Source organism: Olea europaea, chromosome 11 (genome assembly GCF_002742605.1).
Source record: "Olea europaea var. sylvestris chromosome 11, O_europaea_v1, whole genome shotgun sequence".
NCBI lineage: Eukaryota > Viridiplantae > Streptophyta > Magnoliopsida > Lamiales > Oleaceae > Olea > Olea europaea.
The window spans coordinates 8,935,621-8,954,597 of record NC_036247.1 but is presented as its reverse complement, the minus strand read 5'-3'; the positions used below and the strand labels follow the sequence as shown (position 1 = coordinate 8,954,597).

The 18,977-nt window shown below is 35.6% G+C and overlaps 2 protein-coding genes across 2 annotated transcripts; both read left to right on the top strand.

Annotated features, from left to right (window-relative positions):
• The first annotated feature begins 368 nt into the window (after positions 1-368).
• LOC111404425 (RING-H2 finger protein ATL39-like) lies at positions 369-836 on the top strand. Its single transcript, XM_023033235.1, has one exon. The coding sequence runs from the start codon at positions 369-371 to the stop codon at positions 834-836; it is 468 nt and encodes a 155-aa protein (XP_022889003.1).
• A 16,610-nt stretch (positions 837-17,446) lies between these two features.
• LOC111404424 (RING-H2 finger protein ATL39-like) lies at positions 17,447-17,923 on the top strand. Its single transcript, XM_023033234.1, has one exon. It carries the CDS (start codon positions 17,447-17,449, stop codon positions 17,921-17,923), a length of 477 nt encoding a protein of 158 aa, XP_022889002.1.
• Positions 17,924-18,977: the final 1,054 nt, after the last annotated feature.

The following is an 18,977-nucleotide window of genomic DNA, read 5'->3' as shown; positions in this document are numbered from 1 at the left end:
ATAACAGAATTGAAGTCTAAACAACGACTTCATTTTCCAAATGCCCGTTCACATTTCTAATTCCAGAAAATTCCTAGCACGGAAAGCTTGTTCAATATGGACAATGCTTCAACGGTATAGGGCTAAAGGTTCACAAAAAAGGCCAGAAACGTCACTATAGCAGGCTAAAGTCAAAACTCAATTCGTTGAAGAACGATAAAAGATATACTGAATAAAACTTTCCTTTCCTAAAATAAGCAGAAAAGTTATTTTGATAAGCATCCACAATTTCCTTTACAAATAAAGCAACTCATGTTTGTCAAAAACTCCGAGCTCCAATCTTCAATAATCACCACAGAAAATTTGTTCTCTCCATAGATACATATGATATGGCTACACAGAATTTTGAACCGATACATTTCACATACGTCAAGGACAAGATTGATGGCAAAAGCCCACTTCTTGGTGCCTTGTTCTTGTTCTGTATATTTTTAATCACTTTTTTGTTTGTATACTTTCTCTACGTGTGCACCCATCGCCGCCGTGGCAGCACCGCCACCCACCCTGATGGATCACTGGCTCGATCTAGGTCTCCGGCAGGGCTCGATGCAGCTACCATAAGCAGCCTCCCAATATTTTCATATGGATCAAGTGCCAATGGCAAGAATTCAAACCCAGATTCGGAGTGTGCAATTTGTTTAAGTATATTTCAAGAAGGAGAAAAGGTGAGGGTTTTGCCTATATGCCACCATGGTTTTCACTTGGAGTGTGTGGACAAGTGGCTAGGAACTCGTTCTAATTGTCCTCTGTGCAGAGCCTCAATCCGCCATAGCCATGGTGATTTGGAGATTCCATGAATTTTATTTCATTTTCAAGAAAAAGTAGAAGCTTTTGTTTGCAGCTGAGGTTCCTTTTCTTTTGAATTTTTTGCATTTTGTGGACCCTATTCGAAATTATAAAATTAATGCATGATTATTCGATCATGTTCTTTGGTTCCTACGATAAACTGGCAACGGTATTTTGAAGCTTCTCCACCATCTCCTGGGCTACACGAGATTTTTAAAAATATATATTTTAAAATAATAATTTTTAAAAAGCGTGTGACTAAAAAATAAGAAAAAATTTTGAATTTATGTATAAAATTATTTTATGAAAAAATGTGATTAAAAATAAATTTTAAAAGGATATATTTTTTTATAAAATGGAGCCCAAACAAAGGACTAACGAGTTATCCACATACTCATGAGTAGGTTTATTTTTCTAATAATTAAATAAATAAATAAATAAATAATGAGCCAATTCTTTAAAAAAGTAAGCTCATTTTGATCTATGACTTGTCCTAAAGTAAATTTGAGTCATCAATAGATCGTTTCACGAGCGACTCAGCCTGTGAGCCATTCGTAGGCTAGATATGACCAAAGCACCCCAATACCATGCCTATTTCATTGAGGATTTTTTAGGAACAGAGTGTCAAGATACCCTAAACAATTCCATTTAATTAATTGATTGATTGATTTTAATATCTTTCAATTTAAATCGTATTTAAATTGGAAAAATATTTTACAAATAAAAAATTATAATAAAATAAAAAAATCGAGACAAATTGCATAATGTGTAACAGTGCATTTCGGTCGAGGACTAAGCATTATAAGCATATGCATAATTTTGCATTTTTCGATTTTTAATATTATACACTGATAAATATATAAAATAATGCATTCTTTGAACTTTATGTATATTCTTCAAATTTTCAAAAATATATATATTGCTCAAAATAATAAATATTACAATTATTTTTAGAGGATATTTCATTGGGTGTCAAAATTTGGGTATGAATTATTAAAAATGTCACATTTTAAATTGTCTATCAAAAATATCAATTTAGGACAATTTTACCCCCGTGAATCATTAGAATACCTTTTGCGTCCTTGTACCAAAACTATTTAATTGTCAGGTGAAAAGACAATTAGAGTATGTTTGATTGGCACAGAAAATCTCACGTAAAAAAGAAAATATTTTTCATCTTTTGTAGAAAATAAAAACCACCTCTACCCAAGAAAAATATTTTCTTTAAAAACAAGGAAAATTAGGCATATTTTCAAAAGTTGGAAAATATTTTTTCATGGAAAAATATAGCAATCAAACACTCAAAGTAGGAATTGGGGTGGAAAACTGATATTTTTCATGAAAAATAAATGTAATCAAACACACCCTTAATGCTGGAAACCAAACCCAAAAAAAAAAAAAAAAAAAAAAATGAAATGAAAAGAAAGGAAAGGAAGACAAATTGACAAACACAAAATCCCCAATCTCACTCGTCTCTCTCACTGAAAGCAACCACCGCCCGACCGTCGACGAAATTGGAAGTTTTGATGCAATCGACCGTCGCCCCACCGTCGAAAACCACCGGCAGAACTTTCGGCGTCAAAGGTCCTCTACGATATCTTTAGGTTCGGTGTTTTCTTTCCATTTTGTCGCTCCCGTGTAAATTTTTTAACTGTATTAGAATCAATGCTGTTGACTCATGGAAAATGAACTCAGCTATTCTCAAGTTGCAAAAAGGGTTTTCGTGAGTTCCATGTTGTATAAATCGGTTTAGAATTTTTGTTTTATGATTTAATTAAAAAAATTTTTTTTTTTTTGCCAACCCATAATTATCTCCCGTTTGTTTAGTGACTATTCAAGATTTTATGGAAGGAAATAGTAAAAGATAGCAAAAATGGAACACAGCCCTAAATCATTGCAGACATAAAGACTACATATGAAATTTAGTTTTAAACCTTAAGTTTAGTTTTTGCATTTTATAGGTGTGTAATTATTATTATTATTATTATTATTATTATTATTATTATTATTATTATTATTATTATTATTATTATATTTGTAACATTCTAAATTGTAATCGCATTATGGAGTTTCGTAAATAATTTTATGATCATGAAATTACGTTTGAAGCTACCTACCGACCGACACCTATTGAAATAAAGGATTTTTATACCGATCCATGTATAAATCCAAGAAGTTGATATTTTGGACATGCGGATGTATGACTTAAATAGTATTACTTTAGCTTAAATTTTAAAAACATTTTTATATCTTGGTTTAGGCATTAGGTCACCACTCGAATAAAGTTTTAGCTTTAAATACGATCCTTTTTGTAAAATATATATACAACAATGCTGATTAAAATTTAAGCATTAGATATAAATATATTTTGTTATTCTTAGTTGGGAATATTAGTAATTATTTTATTTAAAAATTAAAGTATTAAGTCACATTTATTTATTTATATTTAATTAATCTTCAAAGGCATCATATTACATCCAAATTTTATCAATTGTTTGATCTGGGTGAACATCTAAAACTCAGATTACGTGAGTGTTTTGGGCAAATGAAATGAGAAATAATTAAAATGGAAGTCTCTTAATTTTCAAGGAATGTTATTTTGTTTGTGTGCATAACACAAGTTCTTTGTGCAATTCAAGTGAGGGAATTATTGATGGAAGTATTTACCTTAAAAATTCTTGAAATTCTAGTAAATGTAGGCATTAGGTCACCACTCGAATAAAGTTTTAGCTTTAAATACGATCCTTTTTGTAAAATATATATACAACAATGCTGATTAAAATTTAAGCATTAGATATAAATATATTTTGTTATTCTTAGTTGGGAATATTAGTAATTATTTTATTTAAAAATTAAAGTATTAAGTCACATTTATTTATTTATATTTAATTAATCTTCAAAGGCATCATATTACATCCAAATTTTATCAATTGTTTGATCTGGGTGAACATCTAAAACTCAGATTACGTGAGTGTTTTGGGCAAATGAAATGAGAAATAATTAAAATGGAAGTCTCTTAATTTTCAAGGAATGTTATTTTGTTTGTGTGCATAACACAAGTTCTTTGTGCAATTCAAGTGAGGGAATTATTGATGGAAGTATTTACCTTAAAAATTCTTGAAATTCTAGTAAATGTCATGTAACTTGTGGCGCATTTCTTCATAATTTATGGAAACAACCTTTTTGTTTTTTAATTTTTGTTAGACATCTAGTCCTGAGTATGTTGAGATGCACAATGCATTCGACTATAATTTTACTTGTGAAAAGAAATATATTAAAACCACTTTTCGTAGGATGCATTTTATAGATAACATTTAGAATTGTATCTTAATGTGGAACTTGTTGAATTATATTATACTATACAAACTTGTAGAATTATATTAAACTTCAGACAATTACCTATAAGAAAAAATTATATTTCAGGCAATTGTTGTACAATTTGAAAAATACTTGGGAAGAAGTTTATAAAACGTACACATCTGTTGAGAGGCCATTGTTTAGCTGGATTATTAATGATATTGATTTCATAGGGAAAAATTGTAAATTACTTTTTAGTTCATCTTATTTTTTCCATAAATTATCCATGTTCAATTCGTTGTTTCGTTCAATAGCACAATTGCCACAACTATTGTGTTCTTATGTACAGGTAGTCCAGTTTAATTGCTGAGGATATTTATCCGTTCGATATCAAAGCAATAGCATGCCCGTCACCATCCCCTAGTACCGTCGCTATAAGATTCTCTCTCTCCCTCCCGCTTAGTTTTCTATTTTTTAGTTCTTTTTTCCTTCCATTTAGTTCACGGTAATTTGCATTCGTCTTGAACTAAATGGAATTTCATTCGTTGCCACATGTAAGGTTAGCAAGCAGACCAACTCCCAGCAAACTGTCGTACCCGAGGTTTCACCTCAGTTTTTCTCGACAGTTAACCCTCCAACCGTCGGTATCCATAGGTCTTGACAGATCATCTTTCGGTACCAACGATTGACTTTAATTTTTCTAGACAGTTCACTGTTATAGCGCATGATTTCGCTTCATTAATTTGCTATATACGTTACAATTGTTTATTTCACTTTATTAAATCTTCATTAATTTGCTATATACGTTACAATTGTTTATGTTCATCATGTAACCACGTTTTTTTCCAATTTACCTTGCAGGCAAAATGGAGTTCGAATTCCGTATTCCGGAAGATGCAAGGTTGCTGACCCACATTTCGCAACGTAGCAACCTGAAGCTGATGAAGACTGTGATAGACCATTTCGACAAGCAACAATGGGAGGACTTCCGCAACTCCTTCCTCCGGTATCTGGCCAAGGTTCTGGATATTCAATTCTCTGCCAACTCATCTAGCAGCTAGTGTTCAGAACCGTCCACATAGATAAGCTTTACGAGCTATGGTTTAGCGTGCAAGGGCACCTCACGAGATTCGGTCTACAGGAGTACGCGCTTGTGACGGGGTTAAGATGCGATGCATTCCTAGAGGGTGCTGAATACGAACGATTGTTAGAGAGGAGGAGGTTGAAAGAGAGGTGCTTCAAATCCAATGACAAGATTTCTTTGGCTCAACTCCAATTTGCTATGGCCCGATCTTCGACGCCCCGAGCTGATCGCTACAAGTTAGGGCTGGTTCTAATTCTCGAGGGAGTTTTCAATGCTCCGGATAATAATGTCGGTATCCATTTGCCTACACTATCAATCGTGAACGACCTGGACATATTTTTTGGCTACCCTTGGGGTAGGGTCGGATATAGGCATCTATTGCACGAATTTCGGGGTACTTCGGCAAAAAAATTTCAAAAGGCGAAGAAGAGGAAGGAGAAGGAGATTACTTACACGGTCTACGACTTCTCCATTGCCATGCAGGAATGAACATTCGTTGCATTATTATACCATGCCTGATTTTTCCCCAGTAGCACCGTGCCTAGAATCTTTCGAAATTTAATTTGTCTTTCTTGCTCCAACAGGTATGGGCATACGGGGTGCTTCTAAAGGTTAGGGAACATTTTGCTTAGAGGGTAGGTGAACGATTGCCACAACTTCTTCGCTGGTCAGCATGGAAACAGCCACAGCATCATACGTACGATGCATTCTTCAAGAATGTGAAGGTATAAATAGAACACGATCCCAAGTTCATTTTCGAATGTTTCATTACAATCTTTTGCCTTCTAATGTGAGTACTGTAACCTTATTTTTCAACTCCACATGTACGCAACACTGCGTCCCACCAATGCTGAGGCTCTACAACCCTATTTTTCCACTCTCGTGTCGTACGATGATCCCCCGTTCCGATTCTGGACGACATTGTAAGGACCATTATAGCGCCACAATTCAATGCATTGGGCGACAGCAATCGCGACAGTGGACATGCGGCAAGGGAGGATTCCGATGAGGAGACATCTGAAGGAGGAAGCAGTGAGGAGCAAACATCCAGTGGTGATGAGAAAAAAGGTACGTTGGGCAGCGATCCCGACGGTGAGGACATTGAGGATACTGGTGAGTCCGATGGTGATCGATCCAGCGCCGATGAGGACACCCATGGAGGAGATAGGGGTGCCTCTTCCTCACCTTAACCGTCACGAGGTCCTTCTCCACAGCGATGGAGCATGACAGGGGCAAGAGTCGTTGGAACATCTGCACCAGGCCTTACTAGAGGGGACGTGAAGGAGCTGCTTTAGACTAAAGAATCTTATTTGAAATGCGACTCCGGACAATGAAGCTCGAAATCAAATAGCACGTGAGCTCGGAATGTACAAGTCTTCGAGAGTTCTTAGCTACCCTCGTGGCCCGAGCTGGTCCGACCACTGCTGCAGCTACGACGAGCGCTGAGACTGAGGCCGACGTTTCAGGTTCTTTACCAAAAGGTTACCTGCATACAGCTTTTACTTTAAAATCTTAACCTACATTCATCATTACTCATCATACCTGTGTATGACATAGTATTGTTCTTATTACAATTGTGACGTAGACGTATATGGAGGACTCGCGGAGCCATGCCTGGATGAGCAGGACATCCCAATTGACACAGGAAATATGCAAGGTATGTGGGTTTTTCATTTGTGCAATCTAAATTTATTACTTCATGGACTTTGCACGGTTCGAAAGTTGCCCCATTTATTTTAATGAAACTGTTATAATGTTGTTTTCATCAGATGCAACACACATTGAGCCATGCCAAGATGATGTGAACCTACCAGTGGCTGCTACAACTGAAGAAGTGCAAGGTACATGCTTCCCTTACGAGGTTTTTTTCAATTGTATGTAACGGCATATGCACTTACGTATGTGTTGTATTGGTCAGATGTAGGAGCTACGGAGCCCTCGAATACGGCTGGGGACGACGATGACGAGGCAGAGGGTTACAATGTGATGGATGGCGATGGTAAGTTAATTGGCTATATTGGTAGTGGTTCTGTTACGCATTGGATCACATGCGATTCGGGTAACTAACATGACCCGTTTGGATTTTTTGTAGGCGTTGTTACTGAAGTCTCAGCTCCCGGGTCGGTACCCAAAGCACGAGCCGAAGTTCCTACAACGAGACGGTGTTCGGCACTATTACGACGATCGGCTGTTGCTACCAGGACTCCATATACGGGGGGAGGGCGAAGAGAACGAAGAAGTAAATGTTATAAACTGGCCGGAGAGCACGACAATGGTCTTGTACTCATTTTTGGATGGTGACTAAATTGGTGGAGGTGGAATTGAGATGTTAACTGCATGGACAAATTAATTGTTATGGTTTTTGTTTAACTTTACATTTGACGCACTCTTGGGATACCATGGCGATGCTTTCATGCATTCATCACATTTTGCGTTGTCTGTGTTGAATGCCGTGTTGCTATTGGATTTTGCTAACACTTGCAGCTACTAGTACTACAATCTGGATAACTTCTTTTGTGACTTTCAATACATGAATATTTTGGGAAATTGAAATTTTTCGATGACGACCTTATTTTCTATCAACTTTCTTATTCTCTTTTGTTACATGTTTTTAGTGATTTGACCTGCTGTGTTCAGTGGTTATCCTTGATACATGTAAATTGAGGAAGAGCAGTTACGTAAATTCACTTCTACAAGATTATATAGATTGTTTAATGTTAGTGTTCTCTTGACATTTGTTTCATTAGCTCGAGGATGGTGTACATATGCCATTTTGGTGGAAATTGTGTTGTGAGGCAGTGATGTCAGGTAATGTAAGATAATCATAATGAATGAGTTCCCAATATTGTCTAGATCATTTAAAGGTCAGATAGTTTGTATTTTGCCATATTGTGTCTTTCTTTTTATTCGAGTTTCTTTCATTCTTGAGAGGCTGCATAACTTATACTCCGTGAACGGGCTGGTAGCGATGTTGGCAGAACTGGGACACGAGGGGGGCTTTTTGAAATTGGTTGGAATAGTTGCTTTATTGTGGGGCGGTATACGTGGTTCTATGAGTTTGACTGACAAGCTCATCTCATTTATGCGCATTACTAAACATCCGCTGATCCCATGGTAAGTAGGTTGTTAAGTTTATGTATGATGTGTGAATGATGGATTACTGCATGTGTGCAATGATAGAATATTGCGGTCATTTGTAAAATAGGAGTAAGGAATTTCTGTAAGAATCTTTGATTCTTCATCTGATGAAGCCCATCATCTAAGCACGTATTTCTTTTGTTAATCATTCTAAAGCCTTTTCAGATGGAAAACCTTTTTATTCTAGCCTGGTATTGTAAAAGAAAAGTTTCTGCAGCAGTTTTATGTTTGAAAAAAAAAAGTTAAAACATGTCAATCTTTGTGCACAATGTCATGGTGAAAAGGCAAAATCTTTGTAGCTGAACAGAAGTTTGGTTAGACAATTGAGGAAAGCTTTTCTTTACAACTGATTTTTATTTTGAAGGATCTATTGGTGGCAATTTGTGTTGGTATCCATAGTTGCATATATCTCTGGTAACATTGTACTTGTTTAATTGAAAACCAATGATTACCGAGCTGTTACGCTAGCCCATGTAAGAAGACCATAATAGCAAGTGCATCTACTGATCTACTTGCACACATAGCTTTCTTGACTACGAAATTAACCCGTAATGACAGCTAATGCTATACATAATGTAGTTTATCTCTTTTGTCTATATATTTTTATTTTACAAGAACTGGTTCCCTATTAGGTAATTAAATTCTTTTCTTCATCCTGTTATTATCTGTAGGATCCTTGGCTTTGTCTTCATGGTGCTTCTTCTATGGTCACCTGTGGTAATTCCATTGCTTCCGTCTCTGATACAAAGCTGGGTGACATGCAGCCCCTTCACTGAATTGTTGAGCTTCTTGCATTGCTGGCGTCTACGTTTGTATCATGAGAATGATTACTTTATGGGGGAAAAGAATTCGCAAGTATGACAATCCACTGAAGCAATATGGAAAGGATTTGACTTCAATTCATAAGGTATGGATGTTAACTACTTAATCATGATATAACTATTATTTGATATGTCAAATATTGTCCAGTACAAAGGGTGGTGTGTGGTATTGACTGAAGGATTTTACATTTACCTTCTTGAATGAGATGCTTCAACATCACAGACCTTTTCGTATTCTTCAAGCATGTCGAGAAAAATAATTTCAATGTATGAGTGCGTAGCTGGCTAGTGAAGTTCTGAGTTCATAAAAATCCTGACCGATCCTATTGCTTTATCCTCACGATCAGAAGGGGTAGAAAAATGATTTCTATAAAATATATATAGGTCCTTACATTAAAATCTGATAATGATTAGTTATATTTGTAATTTAAGACATTTATTTGAACGTAGGTTTCAGAGATGGGAGCTCATTCTGATGAAGGCCGGTAAACTTAACGTTATATTTGGTGCACGTATATGAGATGTAGCGCACAATGACAAAGTGTGGAATTTTATATTTTTGTTTGGGGTATAAAATTTTTTGCCTAGTTCAAACAGTTGATGTGATATTTCTTCGAATTAGACGTGTAGTAACCTATATTTGAAATGTTTAAACCGAGAAGTATTTAGTATTTGTGTTGTAATGAAGCTCATTGGCTCGCACTAGGACGCCATATATCCACAGCGGTCCTAATTTATTGTATCAATTATCACGTGTAAGTGCATTCATAATCTAACTACTTATAGAAAGATGAATAAAATTCACTGTAATTGCAATAGTGTTCGGGACTTCTACTGTAGCTAAACAGTGATTTCACTATAGCTATTAGATATCAGCCATACTCATTTTTTCTTACTCAAAAGAACGGTGAAGCCATTTTTCCACGCAAACCCAGACACAAGCTTTCTTCTTCATCATCATCATTTTCTTCTCTCACTTCTTCTTCAATTCTTCTCTCGTTTTTTTCTGTGATTAATCTCTTCGTGCAAAATTATCGTGAATAGAGAGGTAAATCCTAGCAAGCCGTTTTTCTCAGATTATGATTTTGCTTATTCAAGATTCTATGTGCAAAATTTTTTATTTCGAGTGAATGGAGAGGAATATCCTCGATTTTATCTGATAATTATAATTTTGTTTATTCAATTCACAATTTTGGATTTTTGTGTAAATAGAGAGGTATATTCTTGGTTTAATGTAAATTAAAATGCTTATTAGCTTTTTAATTCATTTATGTCTTTTGTGTATCTCATGCATTTGTAATCTTGGCAGAAATCGTGAAGTATGGCTTCTTGTAGCAATCTTGGTGCGGAGTCCCATCACGGACTATACGGGAACTTTTTAGGTTTTAACACTAAATAATTTTGAAGGTATGGACTTATCTTATCTTAATCCCTAAATTTATGTGTTAGATGTTTGAGTTTTCGTCATTTCATTAATTTTGGATGTATGAGTTTTGTTTGTTGGTGATTGTTCCAATGATGCCGTGAATAGACTTTTGATATGTTCTGCAGAAAAGAAGTCTTGAATTTTAATTTTTTTTTAGAGTCAATTAGGGAAAAAATCTGCTTTTTTATTTATTTTCAACTTTTTTTTTGTTGGGACTCTTGATATGGGTTTATTCATACTTTATGCATATTAAGAATGTGTGTATTTTCAGTTTGTATAGGTCTTTTTATATTGAATTGTTGGCCATAAGATCAACAGAAAATAGAGAGGAAAAAACAAAAAAAAAGGAAATATAGATTAATTTTTTAGGCTATGGTTTGGCACTTGAAGCAAGAAAATGTAGGACTAAAGAAATTAGCAAGAAATCGATGAATGATTAGGTTAAGCATATAAGTTTGGTGAAAATGATTGAATTGCTCCAAGTATAAGGGGTTTTGTTATTTTAGTTAATAGTTGCAAATGCTCTCTGTTAAGTTTTTAGCTATAGGTTTAAGCAGAGCATAGTAAGGTGATTGGGCAGACCATTTGAATCTCTATCTATGCCTATAGAATTCCCGTTGCTAAACTTTTTGGTAGTAATTAATTGAAAATGAGCCAGTAGCACAATATGATTATATGTTGCGTGTTTTTTTCTCAATGTTGATAGCTGTACATTTCATTTTTTAGTAAATTATTTTCACTTTTCATCCCTTGCTTATATAAATAAATATTCTCATTTTTGCTGAATTTTGGTGATATTAGTTCTCTTAGTCACTTTGAGCATGCAAACACCTAGAACCCGTGAAGTATGGCTTCTTGTAATAATCTTGGTGTGGAGTCCTCGCACAGACTGTGCGGGACTCAGCACGAATTGTGCAGGGACTCCGCATGAAATTGGTGCGGAGTACCCCGCACGGAATCCCTGCACAGATTGTGGGAGGACTTCCCCGCACGAAATTGGTGTGGACTTCGCACGACAGCGTACGGGACTCCCATAAAATTATAAATTATTTTTTACTTATATCCCAAAAATTTTAAATCTAATTTTTACTAATTTCCAGAGAAAATTCATGCCAAAAAATTTAATTCAAACTTCAAAAGCATGTTAGGATTATGACAAGAAAACTAAAATCTCTACATCACGCTAATAAAGACATATTAAATACAATAATCGTGCAACGCATGTGACATCGATTAGTATTAGTTAAAATTCAAATGATGAGCTATTAAAACTGTCAAAACCATGACAACCACGAGCTTGGAGTTACAAAATGAGTTCATGTATGTGTCATTGTTTTCCATGCGTTGTCGAACATGTACCTTAAGATCATGAGCCATACGGGCGAGACCCTGTAGCCTTTTGACCATGGTACAAGTAATTAGAAATTAGTTTGACAATATTTTACTTGCAGGACATCCCCATTACTTAATAGTACAAATGATTTATGAGCTTGATAGGTCCTAGTAATTATGAGAAAATGGGGATAAATGTACACTTAATTTATTGAACAATCACACCAATTGCTTTCACATTGACAAGGAGATTGGATACGGTGGTTGGGTAGATGATGAACATAATTGCTTTCCCCATTCTTCTTGCTTATAAATACAGGATATGAATTTATTGTCCCTTAGAAACAACCTAGTTGAATACCATTTTGAGAATTAGAAGTCCTCACACACTATTCGTTTCATCAATACTTTACTACATGGACATAATGAGTTCGTCCACAGAAAGCACGGAACCGTTCAACATCAACGAGTCATTACCAGTTCCCGGTTCATCTCTATTATTTCTAATCTACATTTCGTCAGACGATGAGGAATTTAAGCTTCGTATTGGTAGGAGAGTCATTTCCCCTATTCCGTTTCCCAATTTAGAAGATGGAGCAGTAAAGGGTGCATAATCACCCAACGGTGTGCTCTGAGGGTTTCGAGGTCGATGGTGGATATGAGGGGGGAGCGACGTTGACAATGACTGGCTGGCTTACATCCCATATAATGAGTTAATTATCATCTCGTCGGACGAGTCGAATGAAGACAGTAGGGGACAAGGTTTAGTTGTGGAGGATGAATGAAATGAGACCCATGTTTCGTAGTGAATAAATGATGTATAGTTATGTATTTTGTACTTCTTCTATTTGGTGAACACAAATTGTAAAGGTCTGCATGACCATGCCCATAGGATGCCATGAATGGTGTATTTTGGGGTCCAACTGTCGAGAATGATAGACACAATATGTCGAAAACGACAAATAAAGTGTCAGGCTTCAATGGCAGTATTATGTAAAGGGACCCGTATTTTGTGGTACATGGAGCTGATGCTATGAAATTGTGTTTATCGTGCGCTCAATTGTGCTCAATCGTGTCGAGTATTGACGATGTTGCGAATTATAATCTGTTTCGTGAGGATTGAAAGATGCGTTTTCGAGTGCACCAAAAATCGGAAGGTTTTTGGTGCACGAGGGCAAATTGTATGGTTTCAAAGATATATTGTGTCATACATTTTTGCGTGTGCGTATTCGTATGAACAAAAATGTATAGTTCACCATGTATGTGAAGCTGATATTGAAGGCGGTGCAAATTTTCGTCAACTGTCGAGAATAAATGATCTGTCGAGACCGACAGTTTAACTGTAACTATGGAAAACTTCTCAATTATCAGAAGTTGGCCCATATAAGTTCATTTCTGTACAGAGAATGGTAGATACATGAAGGAACATGGAATTATGATGTGACGCAAGGGTACAATTGATAACAAAATTATAATAACTGCATTGGTTTAGTACAAATGACATCGGTAAAAAGTAAACATACAACGTTGACCAGTCACGGAGAAAAGCCTATTTGAATGGGTCATGTTAGAAAGGGGTTCGAACATGTGCTTCGATTATAATCCACTCTACCACAGCGGGTACATTTCCTTAGTCATGTGGTGGACTTGTATCTGGATCGATGACGTCGTGTGGGTGGTCTACCTAGAGGACGACGTACACTTGATGGTAGAATATGAGTACTTGTAATTTCGTTCGAGACAATCCAGTCCACTTCACTCGTAACAGGATAGATTGCTTCATTGTAGGCACCCCTCCAGTATTCTGATGTGTAAAACGGTGAGCATAAATTGTACAATGACTTACCTCGCAAGCAGGCAGCACGACTTGCATGAATGCATAGCATACAATTAAGTTGAAACTCACGACAAGTGCACGTGTTATCGAAAAAGTCCACGATGTCCGTGTCATTGGATAATCCAACTTGTGTTAAGTTGTCTGTCAAGCCTTGAACTTGAAGCCTTGCACCCGCTTCAAACGTTGTCCGTAACTCGCTTTTCATCCTCGATGATGTGGTTGCATTGGTTCGACGTTCATAGAACCACTTCTGCATAGTTTGCCGAATTTGTTCGACCAAGCATGTGATCAGCAATGAACGTGTATGTCTCAACATTAAGTTCAAAGATTCTGCGTTGTTGTTTGTTAATATGTTGTAACGTTGTCTAAAGAATAGTGTTTGTGATCAAAATGAAAAACCAGCTCGCTTCAGGTATCCATACGCTCTTTCACTGACCCTACAGATCTGTCTCATAAGTCTTTCGAACTCTTCGACCTGAGAAGTTCTTGCAGCTCGTTTGAATAGAAATATTGCACTTGCGTTGTTGTAACGCTGAATTAAGTTCTTCTCCAGATGCCAAATACAGTATCCATAGTGAGAGAGAGGAAATACGTGAGCAATGACGTTAGAAATACTATTTTTCCTATCGAAAATAAAAACCAATTCATTCGAGTCGCCTATAAACTCTTTCAAGTTTGACATAAACCACATCCACGATCTATTTGTTTCGGCATCGACGATTTCCCATGCTACGGGATAAATCTGTTTGTTGACATCTTGGCCGGTTGCTAGCAGAAGTGTACCTTTGCATGGACCTTTCAAATGACTATCGTCAACACAAATAATAAGCCTCAAGTAGTGCATGTAATCACAAATGATTGCACTGAAAGCCATGAAAAAGTAATGAAACATGTTACGGGAATCAACTTCAATGTGGATTACTGTCCCCGGGTTACTTTCTCCTAGGATGTGACAATATGAGGATAGTTTTTGGAAACTATCCCCCGGTGTACCGTGTAGCATATGTAAAGCAGCCACCTTTATGTGCTTTTTTGTAACTTATTTTCACACCAAACTCGTGTTCCATGTCACTTGCAATAGCGGTAGGATTGTACGATCGGTATGGATTATCCAATTTTCTCAAAATATGCTCAGCAATTACAGAAGTAATGGCATGTCGATGTCCGTTACGACGGAAATCTACGGAACATGTGTGTACATTGTTGAATTACGGATCATGAATATTGTGGACTACTTCACACTCGAAGCCCGTAACATCCACTTGCAATTATAGTCTGCGCATACGACAATTAACATTTTGAGGTTTGACCTGCTGACCTTAAAAATGAACTTGTCCTGCAAAGCAAACACATGAATTTTCAAGTATAGCTCTTTCTTGCTGAAGAATATATGTCGTTCAACAAGATCGGATGTATTTACACTTGTAATCCATTGGTATGTATCCGAACTTTGGGAATCTGATGACATTCCCTCGTCAACGTTTGTAATATTAGCACCATTTGTACCATATAATAGGTCGTCCAACATCTCATCTAATGGTGCAGCCCCGATGTATTCAATTGGGCCATCGGCTACATTATTGTTTGGGGCACTAGGCTCATGACGGATGTCATCGTGTTGTATGTTATGGGAACCATCCGCTGCTCCAAACGAAGGGCCATGCAAATTTGTATTTCTCCCCATGTCAACACTCGGCAAATCAGTTTCCAAAATAGTAATGCAAAGGGCAATTTCCGTATGAACATATTTGTACCAAATTAGGTTTTCATCTTCACATATTTCGACCGGTGGTAAATTGAAGTTCGGGACTCTGAACTTCAATTTAATTTTGGTGCGCGGATTAATAACACCAAGTTTGTCATTCAACAGTAACAGAAGTCCGGCTATGGTAATACTTCTCGACATTAAAATGGAAGTGGTTTTATCCCCTGTCCACTTCCATTCGTCATCCACGTGAATAACTTTCCTCCATATGATACGATGAATTTGAAATGATTGTCCATACCTGAAATATTGAGATTATAACGATAAGAATTCTGTACAATGAATATGTCGATATATAATAGCATGGAAGTGGCACTTTCGAATATTTAAACTGATACAAAAACAACAAGGTGAAATGAAGGGCGTCAACAGTATTCAACTGTCGATTTCAACAGTTAAAATGTCTAACCCGACAGTTTAGAAATGTCAAGTTCGATAGTTCAACTGTCGGAACTGTCGACAAGCTTCAAACGATTTGGTACCTTGTTCGAAATATTAATGGTTATACTAAATTCTCAACTACAACAACTACATCATCACAGCATCTGTCCAGAAATAAATGACTGAATGCTTCATTAAATATGGAATGTCATACTTAACATTTGCCCAAATCTTTTTGGAATTTCTTTTTGGTATCTTTTCCCTTCAAAAATATTTCACAAATCAAGAGTATCATGATTAATAAGAGTTTCAAAATTATTCTTCACCTTGATGATCATGTTATTTTTAACATTTAAAAAAGAGAAAGCTATTCGATAAAAATACAAATAATTCGTAATAACTAACCTCTTAAAATGACTGATGAATCTAATAGTTGTGTCTTCTTGATCAAGGAATGAAGAAGAATGATGAAGTGAGGGTTTGGTTGGAGAAGATATTTGGTTGATGTTAAAATAGGGTTTTGTACTTCTTTTATCTCTCTTTTTTTTTTTTTTTTGTAAATTCGTATTAGACAATAGAATATACATAAATTCATAGATTATAATATATAAATTTAAATAACCATGATTATTATATATAAATTTAACTAATCAAATCATAGCATTAATTGGATTGGAAAGCTAGCATTAAATGCTCCTAAAAAGGGGAAATGAAGGGTAAGTTGGACATTTCTAGTTGAAAAAAGTGACATTTTTGATAAAAAATTTGGTGCACATGCAAATTTTTGGTGCATTTTAAAAAAAAGTGACATTTTTTATAATTCCACTTATTTTTACTTTATACATATTTTTCAATTTTTCAGCACAAACATATTGCTCAAAATCGTATTTGTAGTTATTTTGAATTTTATGTTATAAAATTTTTCTTGTTTTCGAGAACCCATTGTTGAAGATAACATATCAAACACGTTTTGAGTGTTTTAGAAAATTAAAAATGACCTAAAAATAGCAAACTAAACGCACTCTTAGCCTTCATTTAGCAAAATTTATAATAAGAATAGTAAAAAAAATAATAATAAATTTCATGAATAATATTTGTAATTTTGAGTGCTCAATAAAATTATTATTTAAATTTAACATATAAATTTTTGTGGAATCAAAGACTCAAATTTAATATCCCATTTGGCCCCATTAATTTTCATTCCATTCCATTTCATTTTTTTCTTTCCTATTTTCAAACACACAATTTTCGATAAAATAATATTATATATAAACCAAAAAATTTTCTTTCTTTTTCAATCATTTATTTTTCAACAAAATATCATATTACCCATTTTCATTTCCGCAAAATGGGCAAATGAGGGCTATCACTTGCCATCCATTGCTTCTAAAAAAAAAAAAAAACAACAACAAATGTTTTGTCTTCGACTCTGAGCTCCATGTGAGGACTCCGCCCAAAATTTATTCCTCAAATCCCAACCGCCAACCCAATTTCTTAGTCGCTTATAAATACATTTTGCATAGATGAGGAACATATATTCATGGCTACACAGAATGTAGAACCCATACATTTCATAGACACCAAGGACAAGATTGATGACAAAAGCCCTCTTCTTCTTGGTGCCTTCTTCTTCTTCTTCTTATTCTTCTTAACTTTCTTGTTTGCATACTTTCTCTATGTCTGCACACATCGCCGCCGTGCCAGCGGCAGCTTCACTACCAACCCCTCGAGATCTCCTCCGGGCCTCGACACCACCGCCATAAGCAGCCTGCCAATGTTTTCATATGGATCAAGTTCCAATGCTAAAAATTCAAGCCCAGAATCGGAGTGTGCAATTTGTCTAAGCATGTTTCAGGAAGGAGAAAAGGTGAAGGTTTTACCTAAATGCCACCATGGTTTTCATTCAGAATGTGTTGACAAGTGGCTTATAACTCGCTCGAGTTGTCCTCTGTGCAGAGCCTCAATACATCGAGTTGACTCAATATGCCATGGCCATGGTGACTCGGAGATTTCATGAATTTTCAAGAAAACTCTAGGAACCATGTTGCAATAATAGAATTTGTTGAATATTGTCACTCTTTATTTTATTTTTGCTTAAATTTAATCAAAAATTTGGCATGAGTAGTATCAGATCCCAATGGAATTAATGCGCATTGAAAAATGTGCCATGATATAGTGTCAAATTCTATTTTCATTTTTTTCTCTGTCGCACAATTTGCTTCTTGATGCAGACTTACACCGCAATAGCATCAGAATGTGTAACTCCCCCAAGCCTAAACATAAAAGGATTTTGCTAGTATATTACTTTTGTACCACTTTGTTACCAGAAAAAGTGTGTGGTCAAAATTTATTGGATAAGAAATAGTTTTTTTAGAGCATTCTGTAAAAAAAAGAAAAAAAATTGTCAAATAGAATGTACATTAGGCATCATTAACATAAAAAGCACGATAGTTCTTGTGATAGTGTGATTGGCCATGCCAACATGCCTCTATAGTCGAGTCGTGCTTGCTGGCTCATAAAGCACATCCCTCCATGCCTCTATGTTGGCTTATGTTTATTAATATTCTAATTTTTATTTTTTTTTTCATTCGCACATATTGAAAGATTCAAAAGTACTATTTATTTATTCAAAATTTAAATCGTATATATACTTTTCAAGCATGTCTCGAAAGATTATACAGGTCATATGAGGTCCGATATAAGTTTAAAGCTGCTAGTGTAACAAGCTCGAATTAGACCTTGACTCTATGCTTATGCACATGGATATCCATTTCGAAATTACTTAAAACCTCGCAAAGAGTCTTTTATAGACTTAGTAATCATTGACGTTAAATGTTAAGTAAGAACTTTCTGTTTTACCATTGGGAAAAAATAATAATAATGACCAATGTTGCCATGAAAGTGAAGTCTTGATTTCTCGCTAAAATTTAGTGATGAGTTCGAACCATTGTCAAATTTGGAAGATATTGTAAAAGTAGCCTTTTTTAATAATTTGTTTAGACTCTGGTTGTTGTCCAAATTTATCAATAATACTCGTAGTTTATATATCTGGTTTGCAAACACCAATTATG

What these genes read in the sequence shown, in the direction of transcription:
- LOC111404425 (XM_023033235.1), top strand. Translation starts at nt 369, where the DNA reads ATGGCTACACAGAATTTTGAACCGATACATTTCACATACGTCAAGGAC.
- LOC111404424 (XM_023033234.1), top strand. Translation starts at nt 17,447, where the DNA reads ATGGCTACACAGAATGTAGAACCCATACATTTCATAGACACCAAGGAC.